The sequence below is a fragment of the Pseudochaenichthys georgianus genome, chromosome 13 (assembly GCF_902827115.2).
Source record: "Pseudochaenichthys georgianus chromosome 13, fPseGeo1.2, whole genome shotgun sequence".
Classification (NCBI taxonomy): domain Eukaryota; kingdom Metazoa; phylum Chordata; class Actinopteri; order Perciformes; family Channichthyidae; genus Pseudochaenichthys; species Pseudochaenichthys georgianus.
In genome coordinates this window covers 14,383,372-14,409,910 of record NC_047515.1, presented here as the reverse complement: position 1 = coordinate 14,409,910, position 26,539 = coordinate 14,383,372, and the positions used below count along the sequence as shown (strand labels likewise).

At 42.8% G+C, this 26,539-nt stretch overlaps 1 protein-coding gene across 4 annotated transcripts in view; it reads right to left on the bottom strand.

Annotated features, from left to right (window-relative positions):
• Positions 1-26,539, bottom strand: part of cntn5 (contactin 5) — a 204,024-nt gene that overhangs the window by 78,880 nt on the left and 98,605 nt on the right. For all 4 annotated transcript variants that reach the window (XM_034098158.1, XM_034098159.1, XM_071205105.1 and 1 more), the window contains 2 exons: positions 12,488-12,583; positions 2,534-2,737 (listed from right to left, as the gene is read on the bottom strand). In XM_034098158.1, coding sequence (XP_033954049.1) covers positions 2,534-2,737; positions 12,488-12,583 — 300 coding nt within the window. The remainder of the gene's footprint in view (positions 1-2,533; positions 2,738-12,487; positions 12,584-26,539) is intronic.

Genomic DNA, 26,539 nt, shown 5'->3' with positions numbered 1-26,539 from the left:
GTCATAGATGGATGATTTATATTGTTTACTTCTTCAAAAACAGTCCTTATGTAATTCAGATTTAGTGGTGTTTACTCCATGTATTAAATGACCTGTCAATCAAATTAATTTACAGTGTTCAAAATCTTCTATGATGATATGGTTTAATGTAATGTCTCTATAACATACACATCTGAAAATAGCATGCCTGATTATATAAATATTAATTTAGTACACTAAGCCTTTTTTGTATCCTATGTCAATTAAATGGAATGCAACATGAATATGAAACCCTAAATCAAATTATAGAGAATAAACTAATATATATTTTCAGCTATACATTTTAGATGGCGTAAATATCTCTATATATTCCATCACTTTATTATTCCATTAACAGATTATAAATATCATATTGCATTATCCCAAAGCCCTAATTAAGTTTGCATTCAAATATTTGTTTAATAAACAATTGCCAGCAAAAGCATTGTCTCTGCTTAACAGTCTTATAATGAGAAATAGTGACCATTTTATAATCATGTATTTACTGTAAAACAATAGCGTATGTGAGCCACGTCGCTCTGAGTGAAACTGCAAGCAAACATAATGTTAACAGTGAAAACCACTCCTGAATGATTAAACTCTACCAGCCGTTATTCCTTTAATTAAAAGATCATTATTTGAACCGATGGATAATAATAATAATAATAAATTGGATTTATATAGCGCTTTTATAATACCCAAAGACGCTTTACAATATGAGGGGGGGGGGGGGGGTAGATAGACTGGGGCAGGTAGACAACAGACTAAGAAAAAACAACAAAAACGACAAAACAAAACACAGTGGCAGTCAGGAGGAGGTCGAAAATGAGTGGGGGGATGATAGAACATATCTGATTATTTATGCAATTTCATACACAGCAATTTCATTTCATTTTGTCTGATTCAGAGCCATTTCAAAGTCACTGATATCCACAGGAATATTATGCACCTCCTTCTATCCACCCAAAGCAGATAAATCAAAGGGAGTGTGTTGCTGAGATGAATTGTATATCTGCTTTAAAACAGTGCATTAGCGCAGAGTTCGGTGCTTAGCTCCACTCAGCTCAAGGTGGATTGTGAATTGACGATCAATGGCTTCCAGCAGGGCATAATGGAGCCCAGATGCTTCTTTTGATTAAGAGAGTCAGGGTTGGAGCTGACAGTGGTGAGCCGCACACACATCCAGCTTGAACTGTCTGCTGTGTAATAATCACTCACTTTTACTGAGGAACAGATTGCAGATTGTCTGATTGGTCGGACTCCAAAGTCTGAGGGGTGCACACAGAGCAGGACCATTTTGGTGTCTGCTGTGAGGTGTGCCAATGCAATTTTCAGCATTTTAGACCCAACATAAAAGCCTGCTGAACATCATGAGATTTTCAGACGCCAAGGCATTTTCTGGCATAGTGGAGCTACAGCTGTAGAGATTTGATTTGGCCCTGTTGTGATGCAGGTGAGTGTGGCGTCCTTCAGCCCAAGCATCATGGCCACATTATGGAGGGAAAACCAAATATGTATGCTGGAAGTTCTTGTTCCATCACTTATCGTTGAAAAAATGAACAGAAAACACATTTGTGTTAGCTATTAACAACATTAAAATGCTGATAGCAGACGGACCACATGCTGTTCTGACTGTATTGCATCCCAGTTCATGAGAGACGCAAACCAAGTTAGCACGGTTATGTGGTCAGTATTATGTGTGTCTGAGGGCCATTTCATACAAGGTTATGCAAATACAGAGTGGGAATCGTGCTAGGAGGGATGTAATCCTTATGAGGTGAATGTGTGTTGCAGCATTTGGAACAAACCTGGTTCCAGAGGCCCTTTCACAGCTTCACTGGGGATGTAATCACAGTGGCTCTTTGAAACCTTGACAATGACAGGCACCTGTGTGATGTGATGGACGTTTCTCTGTGTAGTCAGATGTAAGAGAGCCTGTAGGTGAAATCCACACCTGAATCTGACAAACAACTCCACGGCATGGCTCCTGAGAGGCTAGTATACAAAAGCGAAATCCCATCCACAGCGAGGGCCATTGATTCAGTTAATTTTATGCTGGAAAATGATTTCCCTGACGGGCAGTTTCGCCAAAGCACATTGTGAGAGAAGAAGGCTCCCCACACTAATGTTAAAGCATTGCTCAATATCTATTTACCGTGTGTATGGAATTCATAACGTCCTCCACTAACATGAGGCTCAGCGAAATGCAGAAGACCGTCCCACGTTTATAAATCTGATCAGACACTTTTTTTTTTTATCCAAATGCATTCTAACACAATAAAATGCACCAGCCGAATACAAAATATGCTTTTCGATTTTCATCTGCGCTAAACAAGTTTAGAGGGAGGAAGCATTGTAATGGATCTAAAAATAAATAGAAAAACAAAATCATACTTTTAAATGAAAAGAAAGAGGAGTGCGGCATTTTCCGCGTGGATTATCCAATATAATCCATTAGATTTGTCCGCCTAGGGCATTTATACAAATCAGGGCCCATGGTGTGTGAGTGCCTCACCGTCGGTTTTCAGTGTTAGAGGTGTTGGAGGGCTCAGAACCCTGGCATTTGTCTCCGTGTTCTTCACCAGACAGATGTAACTTCCCACGTCAGAGGGTTGCACCTTGGAGATGTACAGGTTTCCTGTGTCCTGGGAGATGAAGCGCCGACTGTCCTCAGCAACAAACGAGGGGAACTCATTAAACACCCAGCTGTACATGATCTCTGTAAAAGAAAGTGGAGAACGTACGGATTAGAAATGAAAAATAACCTATATTTGTGGTTATATTAAGTGTTTTCATAGTCTTCTATGCATTTAATTATTTGGCATATAATCTCTAGTGACTTTAGAAAATGCAATAATACACCTTTCATGGCATCTAAGATCACCTGACCCCACATAGGTCAGTAGTTTGAGGTAAGGTTACTATTTCATAGACTTTTTTACAATCTTACTGCGTTTATTAAGCATTGGAGTCGCTCCCTGATGAATAATAAAGTGTGAAGAATGCAAGAGTGAACTCTGAACTTGAGCAGTCAGAGATCAAAAGTAGTCAATCTAGTCCGTCCTTGAGGATTTAATCAGAGGTGGAAAACACATGCAGAATAGTACATGCATTGTATAAGCATTCAACTTTAACTGGCAAGACTTTGCTGCAAAACAAATCAGATTGATCTAGCATGTTGAATATTGCCATGTTATGAAGTATAGTTAGGGTTTTTCACATCCATTAGAGTAGAATACACTATGTTGTATTTTAACTGCAAAACACTATGAAAATGTTTAGAAGCTGATAATTCAGCAAAGCCATGTTTACCACTGCTCAAAATGTATGAATAATCATTAAAATAAGTAATGAGTATGGGATTTGCAAAGGATCAGCTTTTCTTCAGCATGAAATGAGTGCTAAAGTCAAGGAAACAAATAAAGAGGTCCCTGAAGGTGAACAAAAACAATTATACAGGGCTTTAATGAGCCTGGTATTTGCAGCTCAGTTATCTAATGAATGGATTTACCATTGCATAGGTAAAACTGGCATAACAACTGAGATTCAGGGTGAAATTATTTCAGTAAGCAGCAAAAATAAAGGACAGAAAATAGTTCTGACTTTATAGCCAAAACTGTTTAGACTAGTTATAAAAGGTAACTGCCTCTAGGTTGAGTTTGTATATGTATATGTTATAGAGGCAAATTGAATTGCTGATCCATAGTCAGCACAGATGTGCTTTACAATGATTGCTGCTACACACATTAAGTTGTTTGAAATAACATGTGGGTTTGCAGAAAGATGGCTATAAAAAAGAGCCAGAAATCGTTGGTTAAGTGGTTAAGTGACCCTGAATAGGATATAAGTGGGTAATTAAATAGATGGATGGATCAATGCAATATGATGAAGATAGTGTAGACTTTCTGTTTTATTTTCCGTCTGTTCTGCAAAGCCCTACACAGCCACATCCATCATTTTATATATAACAAAATACTCTTAAAGTAAGGAACAAGTTAATCTGTTCAATATTTTACAACTCTTTGATTTCACATTCATAATCTATCTGTCTTGGATCCTCTATCCTGAGTTCTGGATTAAGTCGTGGACTTCGGGTCGTGGCTGAACCTGTCTCTGCGGTCCTGCCTTGGGTCTCGTCATGCTGCTTCCCTGATGGCTCCCACAGGATTGTAGCTGACATCCTCGTGGATTCATCTTCTTATTACAGACACATGCATTTCCTAACATTCGGTCTATATGCTGTAAAATGTATTATCTCTTCGATTTACACACGGCATCTATTGCACGTCTGTCCGTCCTGGGAGAGGGATCCCTCCTCTGTTGCTCTCCCTGAGGTTTCTCCCATGTTCCCCTTAAACTGTGGGTTTTCTCTGGAAGTTTTTCCTTGTACGATGTGAGGGTCTAAGGACAGAGGGTGTGGTTTTTCTCATACTGATATTCTGAACAATCTGTGCTGTTGTATTTGCTGTAAAGTGTCTGTAGGCTATTTTTATCATATGTACAGTACTTTGGCAGTAAAAATCGTTTATAAATGTGCTATATAAATAAAACTTGATTTTATTTGGTCAGGAGGACAATTTGACAGTATGTCTTCTTTAGATTATCAATGTCTATTCTCAATTATAACTAACTGATGTTTCAAAGATGCTCTGAACAGGTTAATGCTGTGTTTAATGAGGGCTCAAAGTCAGTGACGCAATGAGGTTGAAATCTGAATCAAATTCAGGATCCTTTTACCTTTAGTGTAAGTCAACAGATGAATTAGCAAAATCAGCATCCTTTGCTTAAAGAGGCCCTATTTTTTTTGGTGTACCTTTCCTCTAGAGCAGGGCTGTCAAACACAAGGCCTGGGGGCCAAATCCGGCCTGTGACTTCATTTTATGTGGCCCCACTAGAGCTTGCAAAGAATAATATGTTTATTATAGGGTTACATGCCGCTTTATAAGCACGTCCCACAATGCATCTCAAATTTGACTTTTTTCTCCAGAATTTGGCTTTTTTTATTTTATAATTTTGCGAAAGTCTTCAACCTTCCAAAATGTTCCCACACCACGCCGCTCCTCCGCTCCCTTCACTGGCTTCCGGTAACTGCTAGAATCCACTTCAAGACACTGGTACTTGCGTACCATGCTGCGAATGGATCTGGCCCTTCCTACATCCAGGACATGGTTAAACCGTACACCCCAGCACGTGCTCTACGCTCTGCATCAGCCAAACGGCTCGCTGCACCCTCGCTGCGAGGGGGACCCAAGTTCCCAATGGTGGAATGAGCTCCCCATTGAAATCAGGACCGCAGAAAGCTTACACACCTTCCGGCGCAGACTGAAAACTCATCTTTTTCGACTCCACTTCGAGCGATAGAATGACTAACAAAGAACTGCTAACAGAGCACTTATATACTAATAAAGGACTGGCTTATCTAAAGCCAGTTGAGTAGCACTTGAAACGATTGGCTCTTTGAAACCTGATGTTCTTATATGATTCTGTTTTCTTCAAGGTTGTGTCTTCCTGGTCGAATGTACTTATTGTAAGTCGCTCTGGATAAAAGCGTCAGCTAAATGCAATGTAATGTAATGTAATGTGAAATTGTCACTGAAGAGACTTGCAATTATTTTACTTCTGCTTTCAGACATAGTTAATTATGAAGTTATTACCCTATCCGATAGTAATCCAATGCAGAGGAAAATAATGTTAATACATTATTTTATATTTGTATTTTTATATAGTCTTACATTTACAACCGGACCTTTGAGTGCAGCCATAATGCTGATGTGGCCCGTGATGAAGTTTGACTCCCCTGCTCTAGAGCAGTGTTTCTCAAACTTTTTCATACCAAGGACCACTTAACCAATAAAAAAAACACTCGCGGACCACCTAACTCCACAAACATCCAAAAACACATAATTTTTCTAGAACAGATTACAAATCGCCTGAAAATGGTACACACAACATGTGTGATGAAGGTGTTGCGCTGGGCTATATCATGCAATCGAAAGTTTGAAACTTAAGCTTGTTCCATTGCGGAGATATCCCCGCGAGAGTGCGGAAAACTTAAATAAATACATTTATTTAAATTGTGAAATGTTACCAATATACTCACGGACCACTAGGGGGCGCTCACGAACCACCAGTGGTCCGCGGAACCACACTTTGAGAAGCACTGCTCTCGAGTCTATATAGGATGTTGTGAACGTAAATAGTCTGTAAAGGCTGGAATCCTAAAGTTCCCTCAGGAGGGAGTTTGTCTCTCACACACTCCCCCCTTCTTGAAAGCAAAACATGTAAACATGTCACAATAGAGGCACAACATGCAATCATGAAAGCTGAAAATGAGCATAATAGAACCCTTCAATCTAATGAGGGAAGCCGGGATTGAGGCGTACAGTTGTAACAAAAACAGATAATGTTAAAATATAGTATATATAGAATAATAAACAAATTTTTTGGGGGAGAATAACAATTATCAATGACACCAGGGGCCCAATAGGTTTTATTGAAACTACTTTAGTGTCATAAAAGTCAAATACTATTTACCAAAGACACATAAAAAGTAATTACGAGCGTTCGAAGCCATGAAATAGAAAATATTACACTGTTCACATCCCAGTGATTCCACATTATTTTCACTCATGAGACCTATCTAATTTAAGTGGCATTTTAATGTCTTTGAATCCTCCCACAACCAATTTTACCCAAGCATTGTTTAACGCTCCCTCAACAATGTTAATTTCCATTGTGACACGGTCGGACTCACCAACGCATTCATCACACCGGCAAATGTTATGGCTGTGGCATTGTAGTTAAATCATTTGTTTGCTGTTGGAGATCATTTTTCATTTTCATGTCAACGCTGAACAAATACATTATAATAGTACCTGTTTTGTGTATTTGAGCATAATATTCATACATGAGAAATAATAGGTAACAAAATAAAACCCTCACACCCTGTTGAGTGCCATTTATCTGCCATTTATTATGCCATTTAACTGCCATTTATCAATATGCATTAAGTAAATATTCTACATATATGTGAAACCTGAACAAAGCACTGTGACTTTCTGAGTGTAGTATGATTACTTAGGCTGCTGTTTGACAGGATAACTGTAACCAGCACCAACACATAGATTTGATTGAGGAACCACTTAAACTAAATTAAAATACGACCACTTATTTCTTAACAACCATGTTAGCCAAGGTTACCTTGTCAAGTACTTTGGATTTTCCTGCTTTTAAACCTGAAATGCTTTTTATTCATCGAAAAACCACACTTTAAGAGGAATAGGAAAGCTTACCCTTTGAATCGTATGATTCCTAAATGCAATGTTAGCAGTTGAATGATTATTTATATAACATATTCTGTCAGTGGCGGCCGGCCCATAGGGGCGCCGCCCCACCTCTTCCCACATACAAAAAAAAATATTAAAAAAAATATGTAGTTAAAAAAAAATATTAAAAAAAAATATATATTTTATATTTTTATTTTTAATGAACAAGGTAAATATCATACAATTGGTATCACTAAAATGTATAATCTACAATAAAATCTCGTTTAAATTGTGTTACGATGTCTAAAGTTACTGAAAAGTCACATGTTTCCTGCCTGGCCTTGCCCATGGCATTAGTTTATCATTACTGGGCGGAGCCCCCGAGCCAAACAGCAGCAACCAGCACGTTGCAAAAGTGTCAATAGTAAACTGTGCCGCCGAAACATAATTTCAGCCAATCAGCGCCGTCAAATATTTTGGTCACGAGGGCGCTCACGTTGGAGCCCACGTTGGAGCCCACGTTGGAGCCCACGTTGCTTATGTGAGTTGTTGTTTAGACTCGTAAGTGACCAAGGTGACGTAGTAGTTGGATGAGAATGGTGTGCAGGTGGAGTCGGCGGACCTCGGTCCGCACCCAATTCCGTGCAAGAGCTACTCTCCAATCCTTTCGAAAGGAGAAGTTTGGGAGATAAATTGATACTTAAAGACCTTGGACCGGACCAACCCGATTTGTATATATCACAGGAAGCTCGTGAAAAAGACAACATATCAAAAAGGCTTCTCACATGGCTAGCTGGATGCAAACGATGCAAACAGGTAAATGCTATCTTTTGTTTCCCATGCTTGCTCTTCAAACAGCCGGGGACAGATACGATCTGTTCAGAAACTAGACAAAAGTTAAACAAGTACAAACCACAGACTGTGTTTCGCCTGACGTCTGTCTGAAGACTTGTCAAAGCATTAATTCATGGTTTTAACTAACCGGTATCAGTATGTTGTTATGTCGGCATCATTTAGAAACGTGTATTACAATTTAATCACGGTAAAATATGTTCATTTTGTTGTAGTTGTAGCTCCCGAGCCAGCGCGTCTTGTTTGAATGATGCGAGTAAACACAGCTGGCAGCCGCGGTGAAACTCGAGCGACTAGAGCGATGCGATAGGAGCGTTTAGAGCGAAGCGAATATTCGCATCGCGTCCGGTCTGAACGCAGCATTAAAGCGAGCTCCGCGCTGCACTGGCAACGCGCCATTCTATCACCAGATGTCCTAATTTAAGGGGTAATTTCTCCCAAAAAAAATTGTTTTACTCACTATATCAACAGCCCCACCAAAAATATTTTACACCAGCCGCCACTGTATTCTGTATCGATCCAGTCCCACAATCTAATCCCAGCAAGGTAACATGAGGGTCTTACAGAATGTAATTGACCCGTGGTCAATTTTACAGCATACAGCAGCAAGACTGTAACAAACCTTAAATGACAGAAAATCCTTGTTTCCATTATACAGATCTCGCTCCATAACATAATATATATATATATTAGTGCTGTCAAAATTATCGCGTTAACGGCGGTAATTAATTTTTTGAATTAATTGCGTTAAAATATTTAACGTATTTAACGCATGTGCAGAATGGCCCGCCCCATACATGCCATTAGTGGCAGCGCCAGGGTATGGCTGGGGTAGGCTACACCCATACCAAGAAATGGCTTAGCCCCACCATGAAAAATGATGTTAAAGTAAGCAAAATAAAGTCTGCCAACTCGCGTGGAGTAAATTGCACAGACAGCAGTTAGTAAGATTGATTTCAGTAGCCACGGTTTTGAAAACTTTTGTCACGTAGTGATCGTCTTCTCAATAGAACATCTTTGATAACGGCGTGGTGTTGTTGCAGGAAGTCCCGACGGAGAATACTTTTGCTGTAGTACAGGGGTGCACATAACTGGTACGCAGGGTATGTGCCTAATCTGAAATGCGTACCGTCACTTGTGTCACAAAGCGCATTTGCGTACCGACATACTTGTGAAGCTCCAGAAGGCGGTTAGATCACCGGACGACAGAGTCGGTCTCCGTGTGCACAAACAGGGCTGCTGTTAACGTCGGTCTGTATAACGGACTTGTGCCAAAACTACGCCAACCGGCTGCGGAGGGAGACTCCCCCCTTCAATGGAGAACTGCGCTAAAACAGCTGATCACAACGTTCACACTCTGTGGTCACAAAGTATTCCACTAGCCCCCACCCCTCTGTCGACTTTCCTGAAGTACTCCCCCGTTGATAGAAATCAACACGTAATGAATTAAGACCCCATGGTTTGATGATTGATAGGTGTGTGTGTGGGTTGTCTTTCATTTTGACACGTAGAAAAATGTTATAATAAACATAGATACTGTATGTTAAATGGATATATCCGCCTTCTTTCATTTATCTTTCCATTCCCACAACAATATACATAAATAAATGACATATTTTGGACATAGTTCGAATGGTGATTAATCATGATTAATTAATTTTTAAGCTGTGATTAATCTGATTAAAAATGTTAATCGTTTGACAGCCCTAATATATATATATATATATATATATATAGACACTGAACAAAAATATAAACGGAACACTTGTTTTTGCTCCCATTTTTCATGCGATGAACTCAAAGATCTAAAACATTTTCTATATACACAAAATAACCATTTCTCTCAAATATTGTTCACAAATCTGAAAAAATCTGTGATAGTGAGCACTTCTCCTTTGCCGAGATAATCCATCCCACCTCACAGGTGTGGCATATCAAGATGCTGATTAGACAGCATGATTATTGCACAGGTGTGCCTTAGGCTGCGGCCACACGAGGACGAAAACGGCTAAACGCATAGGATTAACGCAAACGCAAAAAAGCTTCCGTCCACACGCAATAGTTATCCGGATAGTGTCTGCCCACACGAGACCGCTCCGTTTAGCTCCAACCGCTGGAGAAGCTGCAGTACATATGCAGGAGCCTGTACGTGGCGCTGTAACTTCCTCCACAAAAGCAGCGAAGAAGCATGGTTGTCATGGTTGCCCTTCTGTTTATTCTCCGCGGTGGGGGCCGAGGGAACCGGGCAGAGTTTTTCGCCAGTCAACGTGTATTAAAGTTGAAATCTTCCGGACAAAATTATAAAAGTGCCGGTCAAAGGTCTTCTTTGTTATTTATTGAGCTTTAAAACAAATGAATAACGACTCTATATAATATAATAATAAAATACACGGAGCCTCTCTTTTTCCTCCCTCTCTTCAGACAGCGTCAGTGTCTGTCTCATGCAGCAGCTGATCCAGTAATGAGTGACCCGGCCGACAGTAAAAATAAACATATTTATAACTAGTTTAGGTAGTTTGAGAGGTAATTAAAATAGCTAAGGGTGATGATCTGACTTGAAGTGTGTGTTTTGCTGCAGCGGGAGGAGCTGCAGGTGAGCAGAGCTGCGTGTCTCCGTCCTGTCAGATTAGACTTCACTCGCGTTTAGGTCCATATCGAGAGAAAGATAAATAATCTGAATTCAGTGTGCAGTTTACTTTGACGCGGGGGTGAGCAGCAGAGGTGGGGAGAGGCGGGGCTATTGCCATCATTATCAGAAAATGATCGTATACACGGAGCCGTTGGACCCCCCAGAGCGTTGCGTATGCCGTTCTATCCACCTTGGGACCCGTTATCGTTTCCTCAGTCGTTTAGTGCCGTATTCGGTCGTCCTCGTGTGGCCGAACGGTCTATATGACACTAAACAGTAACGCAAACGACCGTTTTCGTCCTCGTGTGGCCGCAGCCTTAGGCTGGCCACAATAAAAGGCCACTCTGAAACGTGAAGTTTTGCTTTATTGGGGGGGGTCTGGGGGGGTCCGAAAACCAGTCAGTATCTGGTGTGAGGGGTAGGGGTAGGGTTAGGGTTAGGGTAATGTTGTGAATCGAGTGGCCCATGGTGGTGGTGGGGTTATGGTATGGGCAGGCGTATGTTATGGACGACGAACACAGGCCACTCGATTCACAACATTACCCTAACCCTACCCCTACCCCTCACACCAGATACTGACTGGTTTTCGGACCCCCCCAGACCCCCCCAATAAGGCAAAAATGCACGTTTCAGAGTGGCCTTTTATTGTGGCCAGCCTAAGGCACACCTGTGCAATAATCATGCTGTCTAGTCAGCATCTTGATATGCCACACCTGTGAGGTGGGATGGATTATCTCGGCAAAGGAGAAGTGCTCACTATCACAGATTTTTTCAGATTTGTGAACAATATTTGAGAGAAATTGTTATTTTGTGTATATAGAAAATGTTTTAGATCTTTGAGTTCATCTCATGAAAAATGGGAGCAAAAACAAAAGTGTTGCGTTTATATTTTTGTTCAGTGTATATATATATATATATATATATATATATATATATAACATAATCATCTGCAGTGTTCGATTCCAATTTTATGTCAATCACATTTCCAACCTTGAAATGTGGGTAAAAAGCATGTACTGTATGTACTGTGGGTTGACCTTTTGTTTAGAGTGAAAAATGGCATCCACTGTGAGCCAAAGCAACACCTGTGGTGTGATGGATGAAGAACTTTAAGGATGAGAACCATCTGTACTTCATTTTAATCTGTCAATCATGAATCATTAATCTTTATTCATCACATATATTGGTCAGTGAGTTTAAGGTTGAAAGCATGTTTTAAAAAAAGCATCCAGAAAGCAGGGCTGGAGAGCTGTTGGCAAACTTTCCAGAGGGTGCAGTGCAGCGGTACGAGCTGATGCAAACAGAAAGCCTGGATGATTCATGGCTCACATAAGAGCCCACATTAGAGGACAACTGCAGAGTGGGATATTCTAGATATACCATTAAACAGTGATGCACTATGCTTTGTCTATGTGAAATAATTGGCTGTGCAACATTCTTTTCATTTCTAATGATCCAGCAAATTTGATTTCAGAGAATCCATGCCCTGGCTGTGTTGTCGCCATAACTCTGTTTTGGCCATAGCTCTCATTTGAACGACATGGATGAATACAAAAAGAGCAACATGAAAATGAAATGCTAAATTATCAATAAGGGACCTAGGATAAGTCAAATCATTGCTCCTTGTTGATATTGCAATTGGGATGAATGGGTTTATGGACAAAGGCAGAAGAGAAAAAGCATGTTTTTTTCTTCTGGCTGGGACTGAAGGTCAACCTCTTACCTGGTGAATGAGGAGGAGGGGTACACATGAGGACCACCCCTTGGCCTTCACGCACAGAAACTCCACCTCTGGTTTTCCCACTGAAAGCCCCGAGATCTGGAACAGAACACAAAGACAATATTTTTCAGCAAAAATATATCACATTTATGACATATGGTAAGTGATCGAACACAGAACCGGTTCTTGAATTGCCTTTACATGTGCAAAAACCTAACGACATCAGTTGGTCTCGGACTGGTGCAATGACAGGGAGACAAAGGTATGATAAAAAGCTTCAATTCACAGCGCAAGTTGTTATATAAATATAGTTTCCAAAGGGAGGAACAATTGGAAATATGCTGAGCATTTGTCAACACAGTGTGCCTTATAGGGCAGAAAGGTCTTGTTTCTGATACCCGAAGTGTGAGGAACATATCCCCTCAAACCAGTAGTGTCAGCGGTGTCACTGGTCTAACTCCTAAAGGTACAATTCTGTTTATTACAATAATGTCAGGGGCAATTGATAAAGGGTCAACATGCTGTTGTGTCATTGGCCATAACAATTCACCCTCATTTGCTCCTGTGGGTATTGTCCACAGTATTCATTGTTACATGGTCTAATATATGTAATGAATGTAATGTGAGGCGCTTTTAGAATCTGGAAATGCGCTAAATAAATATAATGAATTATTATTATTATTAAATATTAAAGGAATCGATAAAAACATTTGTATACAAAAATTGCTCCCATCCCTAAACATAGGGACACAGCCGATAACAGTTAACATTTGAGTTGGTAAGGATGATGTTTCCCTTTTTTAGATTTAGAGAAGCTGTGTACTAAATAAAAAAAGGGACTTTTATGCTATTGGAATTACGTATTCATTTCATCTTATTTATTCATTTCCCTTTAATTTATTTTGTATACTCGTCCAACAAATACCATTCTGCATTATTTATTTTATCTTGTTCAGTGACTTCACATGAATGCGTTTTTGTATGCGTAGATGGAGAGAGCATTGACAAAAGATGTGCTGACGTATCAGTGTTGGCTCGATAAAGAATATTGGAAACATTTTGAGTTGCTGACACACAGAAAAAGCTTTTGTCTTCCATCTGATTCCCGATCACGTTCTCCCACACAGATGGTTGTGTTCGCTGCTTCTAGCGCTTGTCGCTGTACCAGCAACTCCTGATCCTCATGCACATAATGCATCAACATTGTCCAATGTGAACATACCAAGAGACAATAGAGAAGCTTGGGCAGGCACGAGAGAGGCATAAGACTGGTGTCTAAGTGGAAAAAAGGAGTTTGAAATGATCACATTCGATCAATGAATTCATGCTCTGGACGCCAGATTTACTTTACCTTTCATTTTTTAATGTACTATTGTGACAGATTTAGTTTTCACTTTGTTTCTTTATCTGTGGAAGTAGGACAAAGCATGTTTAATCTGAAATCCCAGAACTGCAGCCTTTTAGACCCTGATACTGCCTGTTTCATTTCTAATTGAAGCGATGCCAACGTGTGGAAATGAAGCGACAGGCTGCTGAACCAGGGCGGGTCTCTGTGTCTCCACCACTTTCATATGATCACTTTGAGAGGCAGTGTTTACCACAACCCTGGAACAGTAGGATAATTATGCCTCCGAGCAACTTGTGAAACCTGCATTTTGTACTTAATTTATTTAGGCCTATTTTATGAGAATAATGGTTTGTATTATTTATCTACAAATGTACGACACCTTCAATTTGTGTCGTTTTTGTAGACAGATAATGTAACTTTGAAAAATACATTTGAATTGAGAAGTGTGAGAATGACCGTTGAGCGGCCCGACCAAGCAAGGAGGCAGAGGCAGAGAGTTCACATATATCCGGTGTGGGCATTTATTTAATCATAGACACATGACACAGCCTCAATCTGACTTTCCATGTGAACACCATCACCAACCACAAGAATCTCACCCACACTGACAGGAAAACAGAGGCTAAATAGACCCAGACCAATCAAACCAACAAGACACAGGTGAGGGGGGAGGAGACAACACAGGGCACCAGGTGCACACAATCAGCAGCAACAGACATGGGGGAGTGATATGTCAACTTTGCACAGTGGTAACTTGTACAATTAATGCAACTTAATGTCATCATTTATACACCCTCAACATATTATTTGCACCCTGATTATTCTCAACCGCTGTCATTCTTACACCAGCATAAATACTTTCGGCGCTCTCGCTAACTCCCCTATCTTTTCAGGCGGAGCCGAGGACCCAACCAGCACCTGCCAGACGACATTCCAATCAATACGGTTTAATCAGTTAATAAATACTAACTCAATAATTAGTATAAATTATGTGCAAATATGTAATGCCAAACTGTACTGTGCAATCACGCTAATAAAGTGCAAAAGTTACCTTCGTCACAAGAAGAAAAAAAGCACACGATAATTACAATACTAAACTAAAGTTTACTTTAAAACCATTAAAAAAAGAATTACCTTAACCTTGTCAAAAAAAGAGTGGAGGGCGAGTAAATATTTCATGTGGTTCAATTGTTCAATGCACTCCCTCAGTAGACTCAACCAGGAGAGTAGTAGCCTGTCATACAATCTGAATTTGAAGCCTTCACTCCACACAAGAAATCAATCCGCCATGCCGACCACTTCCTGTACTTGAGAGAAAGAATATCCAACACTGAACAGACAGATTATTAGCACTGGAGAGAGTACAATGCTAAAACACCACACAAAGCTAACAATCCTGTAATGCAAATGACTGTAGAGACCGATTCATTTAAATGTAACTTTGATTGATTGAACCTTTTATCTTAAATTGATTTACCACAGATTGGACTGTCAATGCAATGTTAGCTGCCTCCAATCAAACAGGGGGGGGTGTACCGTATTGTAATGCGTTTCGATATTGGACCTTGACAGCTTGGCCTGCTTCCTTGTGATACTCAATCCCATCATCTTGGCCCATTTGCTGTGTGTGACTAGTGCTGATGTATTTGTGCTAACAACCTGCCACCAGAGTATAGGGATGGAGAGCTGCGGATTGTGGCCGTGTTCACTATTGATTCACCAGCAGCTGTCAACATGCATCTGCATCATATATTCCCTTTTTTATTTGCAGATCAGTTACTGCACATTATATTTTATATATGTAATTTTATTTATTACATATATTTTATGTATTTTATGATCATTTTAATGTAATTTATATACTTGCAATTGATGTGTTGTAAATGATTTGCTCTCTGTCATTGAGAATTGTGTAGTCATACAGTATGGAAATATGTGAAAGTCAAGTCAATATTTCTCTATGTGAATACTGTGATTATCATACTCTGTTATTGATGATGTAAATAAATCCAGTTCAAATAATGTGCAGATCAATGTTCTCTGTGCTGTTGCTTGAATGCGTAAACAGACGAAAGGTGGGCTTAATTGATTTTTTAGCTATTTATAAAGGACTGAAATGATTGACTGGGTAAATAAGTGAATACATAACACAAAGACAGATACACCAGCTGTCTAAGGACTATGTTTACATCAAACTGTAATTAGTGACCTACAAGGCAAGGCGAGGCGAGGCGAGGCCAGGCGAGGCGAGGCCAGGCAAGTTTATTTATATAGCACCTTTCAGCACCAGGCAATTCAAGGTGCTTTACAAAAATGAAAGATATTCAGACAAAGGCATTTACAAACAGTAAAAGATAATAAAAGAAACATTAAAAGAAAAACAAAAAATGAAAGACATTAAGAAAATGGCATTTAAAATCAGTCATTAAAAAGAAAAGCTAATAAAATAAACATTAAAAGATAAAAGTTACAGTGCAGTCTAAGATATGAATAGTTCAATTCTTTCGGTTCTTGATTTTTAATTTATTCACAGTACCTCCCTTTGGAAATCTGAACATTTCCGTCCCGATTGTTAATTTAGACTGATTGTTTTCACCATGTTATGCTCGCATGACATCCACAATCGGACCCTCAGGAGGGTGTACTAGCCCCCTACTCTGCTTTGCGTTCCATAACAAAGTCTTTAGGTGTTACCTGAACACCCCGTGTTACCAAAACTATAGATTACTTACGTAACCCCAGTTTTCAGAGTAACATGAAGTGAGATGTCTCACTATGGGATGCGCCTCATTGCGGAGCAAACAGAAGCATCAATCTCATTACGCCAATCCTGATTGGCTGGTGATCTTGACGTCAACGTCAGGGGAAATCACCCCCTATAAGTAGCCTGCTCCACGACGCATGCGTCATTCAAAATAAGCACCTCTTCTCGCTTCACCATAGCAAGGAGGGCCGTCTGGTGAGACATCTCACTTTGTGTTACTCTGAGTGCTGGGGTTACGTAAGTAACCTATAGTTCTCATTCATAACACTCCGTTCGATGTCTCACTATGGGATATTGTAGCTCCCGTATTGCCAGACGAGCTTATCTCGAAGATCACCGATCAACCATAATTTAACAGGTGGAGTCCCGACTCAACAAGGTGCCCAGCACTGCTCGGGCCACGCTTGGAGCGGAGACGTCTAGCCTGTAAAAGCGGACGAAAGTGAGCGGCGAAGACCAGCTTGCCGCTGCACAGATGTCTTGGATGGAAACACCCTTGAACAAAGGCCAGGATGTAGCCAGGCCCCGAGTCGAGTGAGCCCGCAGACCCGAAGGTGCTTGCAGATTCTGACTCGTATAGGCCAAAGCAATTGCCTCCACGATCCAGTGGGAGAGCCGTTGCTTAGTAACAGGTTTACCCTTGTGAGGATTAGCCCAGGGCACGAAGAGTTGGTCATTAAGACGAAGATCTTTTGATCTGTCCATATATGTGTGTAAAGCCCGGACTGGACACAACAGATCCTGCTGCTGCTCCCCGGAGGAAACCAGCTGCGGAGGAAATGCCTCAATGTCAATTGGGGTACACGAACCAACCACCAACCAGGGTTGGGTTTCAACAACACTCTCATTTGCCCTGGGGCGAACTGAGTGCATGAGGGATGTACAGACAGTGCATGGATATCGCTGACCCGCTTGGCGGATGCCAGGGCCAGTAACAGCACCACTCCTCAAACACCCTCCACTTACAGTCGTAAAGAGACCTGGTGGAGGAAGCTCTCGCACTCTGAATAGTGTTTATCACCTTCTGAGGGAGTCCCACTGTATTCAGATTGTACCACTCACGGGTCAGGCCCATAGTGCCCCGCGCTCTGGGCGTGGGTAAAGGATCGCCCCCCCCCCCGCCTGAGACAATCTGTCCCTGCGTGGTGGGGGCTACCATGGCTGCCCGCACAACAGCTGATATATCTCCGCCAGCCCGTACGTTGCGGGCTAGGGCGGAAACATCAGAGTAAGTGTGTGGCGTTGCTCCTTCACTCTGGCCAGAGTTGGGGGTAACAGAGCCAGGGGTGGGAACACGCACAGAGGACCCGGAGGTCGATCGTGTACGAGTGTGTCCCCGCCTAACAGTGCGTTTAAATCGTGCATTAAAGAGAACAGCTGTCATTGAGCATTTTCTCATTTTGCGAACAGACTTAACACGGCTCCGCCGTAACGCACCCACAGCGGACTCACGATCCTTGGATGTGGAGTCCAGTCTGCATAGAGTGGTGCACCTCTGGACAGTAATTCTGTCCCGAGGTGGATAACTCCCGGTACCTGTGTCGCTCTCAGAGAGAGGAGACGTCTGCCGCTCCAAGGGATCAGTTTGTGTGCCAGTGTGTGTGACTGGAGACAACGCAACCTCCCTTGGCGGTTGATACACAATATCGTGTTGTCTGTCCTCACGAGGACATGGTGTCCTCTGAGAGAAGGCAGGAAGCGTTTTAGGGTGGGGAACACCGCTAAAAGCTCTGGGTAGTTTACGTGTGCCCGCTGGAGGTCTCTGCTCTAGGGACCTCTCACCGGGCGACCTTCGTAAATACTCTATCAGCCTGTCTGACCTGCGTCCGTGGTGACCACCTTCCGTGAAAAGACAGCACCCGTAGGTGCGTCCCACACTAGAAAAGTCGGGTGTAGTGCCACTACGCATTACATAATAACCAATACCCTCCGCACACCGTGGCGCGCGGGGTTTAGTTTTATTATGAGGCCCATGTTGAGTGGGTGCTTTACGAAGACATTTTTCCCCGTAATCTGACTCCGCTCGGTGGGCATTATAGATAAAACCCTTCTTTCTAGGAGAGAGAGAACCTCTCTCTCCAGAATATGGGTTGACTCTCTCTGGGTTTGTGAAAACAGATAAAGTATAACTGTTTTGAGAAGCCCAGGAAGATGTTGTGAGTATCTCCTGCTGTATGCTCCTTAGAGCCAGCTGAGATGTCACGCTTACGGCTCCGTCCGGCACTGCGCATGCGCGTGACGGAGGTGCCCTTACAGCTCCAGCCGGCACTGCGCATGCGTGTGACGGTGGTGCCTTCACAGCTCCAGTCAGCACTGCATCTGCGCGTGACGGTGGTGCCCTTACAGCTCTCGCCGGCACTGCGCATGCACGTGACGGTGGAGCCTTCGCGACCCCAGCCGGCACTGCGCATGTGCGTGGCGGTGGTGCCCTTAAAGCCCCAGCCGGCACTGCGCATGCGCGTGGTGGTGGTGTCTTCACGGACCCGTCAATAATCCGCCTCTTGAGAGATGCCGTAGCTGCTCTCAAAAGGGGAAGAATTGGCGGGCTGTTTATTGGTTTTATTGATTTTCTATTCATTTTTTTGAGCTGCGCCCTCGGCCTGAAGCCTGGATGCGTGAGCGGCAAATGTTTAATGACAGGGTGATCAACCAGTGTGTGACATGTGTTTGTGCAGACTTGAGGATGGTGTTTAGGCATCTCTCGAGGCGGCGGGAACACATTCACGGAGAGGAGAAGGGGGGGCTGTCAGGCCGCTCGCTTTTTCTTCCTCGACTGCTGGTCGAAAGTCTGGGTTGGCTGCGCCTGGGCTGCAGCCGGAACCGGAGACTTTCTAGGCCAACTCGCCTTCGTCTCCTGCCTGGGCTGGGGACTCGGGGCGGGCTGCGACCTCTGCTGTTTCGGTATTTTAAACCGAGTAGGTTTCGGGGCAGTTTGGGCGAAGGGTTGCCACTGTGAAGGCAGCGGCTGGACCCTTAGAGGGAGGCAGAGGTGGAGGGCCTCGTCTTCCTTCTTTTTCGACTCGCATCTCCTCTGCATGGAGGCGAGAGCGGAGCCGAAAATCCCCTCGGGAACGATGGGCATGTCAAGCACATCCTCCTTTTCCCGGTCTGGGAGGTTGGTGAGGTTGAGCCATCTATCTCTTTCCTGCACCACCATAATCCCCATTGCCTTGCTCGTGGCCTGGACGGCGCAGCGTTGGACACGGAGACAAATGTCTGTGACCGCAGACATCTCGTCCAGAGTGGCCGGTCCAGGATTGCTCGACAGATCCTCACAGAGCTCCGCTTGGTATGCAGTTAGCAGTGAGGAAACGTTCAGAGCCCAGGCGGACAGCGCTGCGGCTCTGTAGGACCGTTCAGTCATGGTCGACTGGAATCGGTCCGCCCTTGCTGGCAGTGTGGGGTTCCTGCTTGGTGACGGGCCCATCCTCGGTAGGAGGTGGGTTGCCACCAGCGGTTCCATAGGCGGTATGCGGAGCAGGCCGAGCCTCTCCATACCGTCACAGTCTAGGGAGGAGGCACCCTGGATTGGGGCCTTGTTGCTAAAGGGCCGGTCTCTCCACGAGACCGACACCTCATCCAACATCTCCGGGAAGACCGGAAGGAGTTGCCTCTTCGTCCTCGTTGTTTGGGGAAAATGTGTCCCCTCGTAACGGGACCTGGAGGTCTCCTTGGCCATTTCGGGCCACGGGATGTCTAGCCTGGACGCAGTGCGCTGACACACGGCCTGCAGGTCCATGCTTAGACAGGGCGAAGCTGGTGTGCTATCGCCCGGGAGAGCAGCCATCGCTCCCGGCTTTGCAGCCTGAGCTGATGACATGAAGATGTCATCTTCTTGCTCATCCGAATCAGACAGGAGGAACTCAGAGGCATCCTCTTCGTCCTCCATGTAATCCAATTCTAGGACATCCTCCGCGGGTGAAACCATGGTGAGGTCCAGCCGGGAGCCCCAGCTTGGTAGAGCGTGGGGCCCCGTTCCCGCGTCTCTTGCCGCCACCGGGTCCCGGCCTGATATGGTGCGGGAATCCGGTTCCGCGGCTGCCGCTGTTGATGAGCCCCAGACCGTAATGCTGAGGGGCTCAGTCTCTGCGGTGGACGCCCCCGCGTCTTGATTGCCAGCCGGCAAATCAATGGACATGAGGGGATCCTGTCCCGACAAGCTAGCTTGTCGTGCTAACTGTCGGCGGAGGCTCTTCATGGTGAAGCGGGCACAATGCCCGCACGAGCCGGGGTTGTCAATAGCCTCCTGGGCGTGTTCCAGCCCGAGGCAGGACGAGCAGACCTGGTGTGAGTCTGTGCCTGATACCTTCAACCCGCAGCCTCCGAGTCGAGCCTCTGAGTCCCTGACTCCTCTGGTGTGAGGGAGAGAGGCGTCCATCTCGTTCGCCGCGTGGCGTGGAGAGGACCCGCTCGTAACAGGTACGTCGAGAAAAAAGTGTTACTAACCTGTCTTTAATCCGGAGAAAAAAGGACGGTGTGGGTCTTTTTTCTCAAAGAATATTACCTGGTGTGGTAATATTCTTTTAATCCTTTTCTCCTCCGTGAGAAGAGAACAGAAAAAGCGTCCTCGCTACCGTGGTGTCGGCAGTGAGGGAAAAAACAAGCTAGCAACGGGTGTGTTGCTAACTTGAAAATCAAAACCTTACCTTAATTCGAGAGGAAGAACGGCGGGGTTGATTATTTATAATACTAACTGGTGTGTTAGTACTATAGTCTTCTTGCGAAGCAGAAATAGTAGCCGGCTAACGCCCGTCGACCGAAGTTAGCTTTGGTTCAGTCTGTGGACTGTTTAGCTAGCCCGGCTACCATTAGAGATGTGCTCTGAAGCGAGAAGAGGTGTTTGAATGACGCATGCGTCGTGGCGCAGGCTACTTATAGGGGGTGATTTCCCCTGACGTTGACGTCAAGATCACCAGCCAATCAGGATTGGCGTAATGAGATTGATGCTTCTGTTTGCTCCGCGATGAGGCGCATCCCATAGTGAGACATCGAACGGAGTGTTATGAATGAGAACACTATTTTTCACCCGTCGGTGATGTGATACTTGTTCCTCAGTACAAATCACCCAAAAACTGATTGTAAACCCTGGCTACGACGGATATCCCACATATCCTACTTTCGAGCAGTCCCTCTCATAAATGTCATGGAGTTTAATTACAGACGGTTTTCACCATGTTTTGCTCGCATGACATCCACAATCGGACCCTCAGGAGGGTGTACTAGCCCCCTACTCTGCTTTGCGTTCCATAACAAAGTCTTTAAGTGTTACCTGAACACCCCGTGTTACCAAAACACTATTTTTCACCCGTCGGTGATGTGATACTTGTTCCTCAGTACAAATCACCCAAAAACTGATCGTAAACCCTGGCTACGACGGATATCCCAAATATCCTACTTTCGAGCAGTCCTTCTCATACATTTCATGGAGTTTAATTATGTTTAAATTTAAAACATTAAAAGAAAAAATACATGGATAAAAGTTACAGTGCAGTCTAAGATATGAATAGTTCAATTAAAAGCAGCGACAAAAAGAAAAGTCTTCAGCCTGGATTTAAAAGTAGTCAGAGTTGCAGCGGACCTGCAGGTTTCTGGGAGTTTGTTCCAGATATTTGGAGCATAATAACCGAATGCTGCTTTACCATGTTTAATTCTGACTCTGGGGACAGAAAGCTGACCACTCCCTGAAGACCTGAGAGATCTGGATGGTTCATAATTTAGCAGGAGGTCAGAAATGTAATTTGGGCCTAAACCATTCAGTGCTTTATAAACCAGCAGCAGTATTTTGAAATCTATTCTTTGACACACAGGAACCCAGTGTAAATACTTCAGAACAGAAGTGATGTGATCCACTTTCTTAGTGTTAGTGAGGACTCGAGCAGCGGCGTTCTGAATCAGCTGCAGCTTCCTAATATATTTTTTAGTGAGACCTGTGAAGACACCATTGCAGTAGTCAAGTCTACTGAAGATAAAAGCATGGACAAGTTTTTCCAAATCCTGCTGTGACATTAGTCTTTTAATCCTAGATATATTATTTAGGTGATAGTAGGCTGATTTAGTAACTGTTTTAATGTGACTGTTGAAACTCAGGTCAGAGTCCATGACTACACCTAGATTGCTGGCTTTATCTGTTGTTTTGAACATTACAGGCTGAAGCTCAGCGCTAACTTTTATACGTTCTGCCTTGGCTCCAAAAACCATTACCTCAGTTTTATCTTTGTTTAATTGGAGAAAGTTCTGACACATCCAGTCATTGATTTGTTCAATGCACTTACTCAGTGTTTGAATTGGAGCATAGTCTCCTGGTGAAATTGTTACGTACATTTGTGTGTCATCTGCATAGCTATGGTAACTTATTTTGTTGTTTTTCATTATCTGAGCCAGTGGTAGCATGTAGATGTTAAAGAGAAGAGGCCCCAAGATGGAGCCTTGAGGAACCCTACATGTCATATTTGTCAACTCAGATGTGTATGTACCTATAGAAACAAAGTTGTTTCTGTCCTTTAAGTAGGATTCAAACCAATTTAGAACTGTTTCCGAAAGTCCCACCCAGTTTTCCAGTCGGTCTAGTAATATGCTGTGGTCAACAGTGTCAAACGCAGCACTGAGATCTAATAATACTAACACTCAAGTTCTGCCACTGTCTGTGTTTAAGTGGATGTCATTAAAGACCTTTACAAGAGCAGTCTCAGTGCTGTGGTTTGGACGAAAGCCTGACTGGAACACATCGAAACAGTTATTTAAATGCAAGAAATTACTCAACTGTTGAAAAACAACTTTTTCAATGATTTTACCTAGAAATGGGAGGTTTGATATGGGCCTGTAATTGTTCATTACTGAAGCATCTAGATTATTATTTTTTAAGAGCGGTTTAATGACTGCAGTTTTCAGGGCCTGTGGAAAAATACCTGAGTGAAGAGATTTGTTTACTATATGAAGTAGTTCTGAGGCCATGCAAGGCAAAATATCTTTGAAAAATCCTGTTGGAATAATATCAAGGCAGCAGGAGGAGGATTTCAGAAGTTGTATCATGTCCTCTAGGTTTTTATCATTTATCTGATGGAATTGTGTCATGGTGTTTGAATTGATATTAGGTGGACACAGAGACAACACATGTGCTGTTCCTGATGCAGAGGCACTGACTGCTTGTCTGATTTTCTGAATTTTGTCAGTGAAGAAGGAGGCAAAATCATTGCACGCCCTGGTGGATAGAAATTCAGAGGCTACTGACACTGGGGGGTTAGTTAGTCTGTCGACGGTAGCAAACAAGGCACGTGCGTTGTTTTTGGTAATGATGTCAGAGAAGAATGATTGTGGTGCGTTTTTCAATTCCAAATTATAAAGGCCAAGTCTCTCTTTATAGATTCCAAAGTGAACCTGGAGATTTATTTTTCGCCACCTGCGTTCAGCTTTTGGACATTCTCTTTTTTCTGTTTTCACGGTCATGGCCTTTCTCCATGGAGATATTTTCTTGCCAGACACTTCCTTTACCTTAGTTGGAGCAATGGCATCTATAACATTTTTAATTTTTGAATTCAAATGATCTACTAGCTCATTTACTGAGATGTTAGCAGGGGCAAGTGTGGAAGAAAAATTCTGAGTAAACATTTCCCTAGTATTTTCAGTTAAATATCGCTTTGTGGTTACCTCTTTTTGAACATTTTTGTGAACACAAATAGAGCTCTCAAAGAAAACACAGGAATGGTCAGAGAGTGCAACATCAGTCACCACAACCTTAGAGATATTCAGACCCTTTGAGATAATTAAGTCCAGAGTGTGCCCCTTATTGTGCGTGGGCTCCGTCACATGCTGAGTCAGTCCATAGCTATCAAGAACACAAAACAGTTATTTTGCCCATCTGTCCTGGGGGTTGTCAACATGGATGTTAAAATCACCAACAATGACTAGACGGTCAAAGTCAATACACACTATCGACAGCAGTTCAGTAAAGTCATCAAAAAAGCTTGCACAGTATTTGGGTGGTCTATAGATATTTAGGAACAGAGCTCGAGAGGAGCATTTCAGCTGAAGGGCCACATATTCAAAATAATCAAAGTTTCCATACGATGTCTTCCTGCATTGAGGGGAATCATTGAACAGAATAGCAACACGGCTGTTGTACTTAGCAGCTACCAGATGTCAGTGTGTGTGTTTCAGCAGATATTCCTCCACTTCAATGACTCAATCAGGATACATATAGTGGACATATTAGTCTTCCTAGAAGGCTTGCCTATTCAAATCATACTGAATATCATTGTCATCTTAATGCATTTCCAGCTTCCACTCTGTATACCCAACTGCTGTAGCAAGATAACAACTCTACCTACAGTATAGTACATCCATATTAATATACAACCAGAAAATAGGGGAGGATCATTCTTGGGAAACATCTCTAGGCACAATATTGTTTTTCTTCACATTCTACATTTATGGCAGCAGCAACGCTGGTTGTTTGGGATAAATAAGTCATGGTTAGTATGCAGTAGCAGCCAACAAAACACAAACAAAAATACCTATAAGGTAACAAATATAAATATATATATAAGCCTAAAATGATGCTTGATAGTCAAGTGAATATTAAAATGTAGAAGGACAATAGCAAACGTAACTGCAACAAACTAAAATAAACACCAAGCAGATCTATCCAAGCTTTCTTATTTTAATATCATCAATTAAAAAAAGGTATATGTTTGAGAACCAGGAGATGAGGGATTCTGACCTAGCATTACCTTTGAAAACTACAGTTATGTAAGTGAGTCAATATGAATGACTTTTTTTTTAATCATTTGGGAACCCTGTCTTCTTCGTTCACCTGTATAGCCAACTCTGCATAAATGTTTAAAAGCCAGACAGGCCGTGATGAAATTTGCAGCAAGTACAGGAGTATGTGTTCAATACAAATGAGTTATATCAAGATCAGAATTAATTCAATCAATGGGCATTTACAGATCAGTGGAACATTTTAAAAGGATGTGTTGTGTGAGTGTGTATGTATGTATGTATGTATGTATGTATGTATGTATGTATGTATGTGTGTATGTGTGTGTGTGTGTGTGTGTGTGTGTGTGTGTGTGTGTGTGTGTGTGTGTGTGTGTGTGTGTGTGTGTGTGTGTGTGTGTGTGTGTGTGTGTGTGTGTGTGTGTGTGTGTGTGTGTGTGTGTGTGTGTGTGTGTGTGTGTGTGTGTGTGTGTGTGTGTGTGTGTGTGTGTGTGTGAGTGTGTGAGAGGAAGTGCTCAAGTCAAAGCATCCCATTCATTTCATTAAGACTGTACTGCTCGGAGTGGCTCGATACCTGAACCTCAGCCAGACACACGTCTGCAGAGAGGGAACTCTCTTTTGGGAGGAAGATCAGAGGCCTCCTTTCTGCCTGCTGTCTTCAAAGTCACGCCTGAAAAACAGAACCTTTCTTACTCCTGCCGGTCCTCTCTCTTTTTGCCCTGCAGATCCCCCACATGTCTGTGCCCGTCTCTTCCTCCTGTTTCCCTGTGTATCCCTTGTGTCTTCCATGTCCCAGGTTAACCTTTCTGTACGTGTATATATCTGCTAACCTTGACCCTGCCTGCCAACACATCCGGATACAATTAGCTCATCAATTCTTTCTTTGCCAGGTTGTTGTTCGAGGATCATGTCGAGCTTTGGTATCTACAAAGATTCCTCTCCTTGATGTTAACCTTATCAGTGCTTGTTTGTGAACTCCAGGATCCTGTTGCAAGTCTACATGTCGAGTATCTCTTTCATGCTTCCCTGCATAACGATAAACTCAAGCAGCAGCCTCCAAGTTTACACATTTGAGTGAAGCAAAAGTGCCCCACACTTGCATTCTCTCTAACATCCAACAGGGGATCTGGTTGCAACCCAAAGTCTAATTGTATTGAAGTCTGTGGGAAAATGTGCTACTTCTGACTTGTTTATTGCCTCAGTAAATATTTCCCTGATGAGTATATTG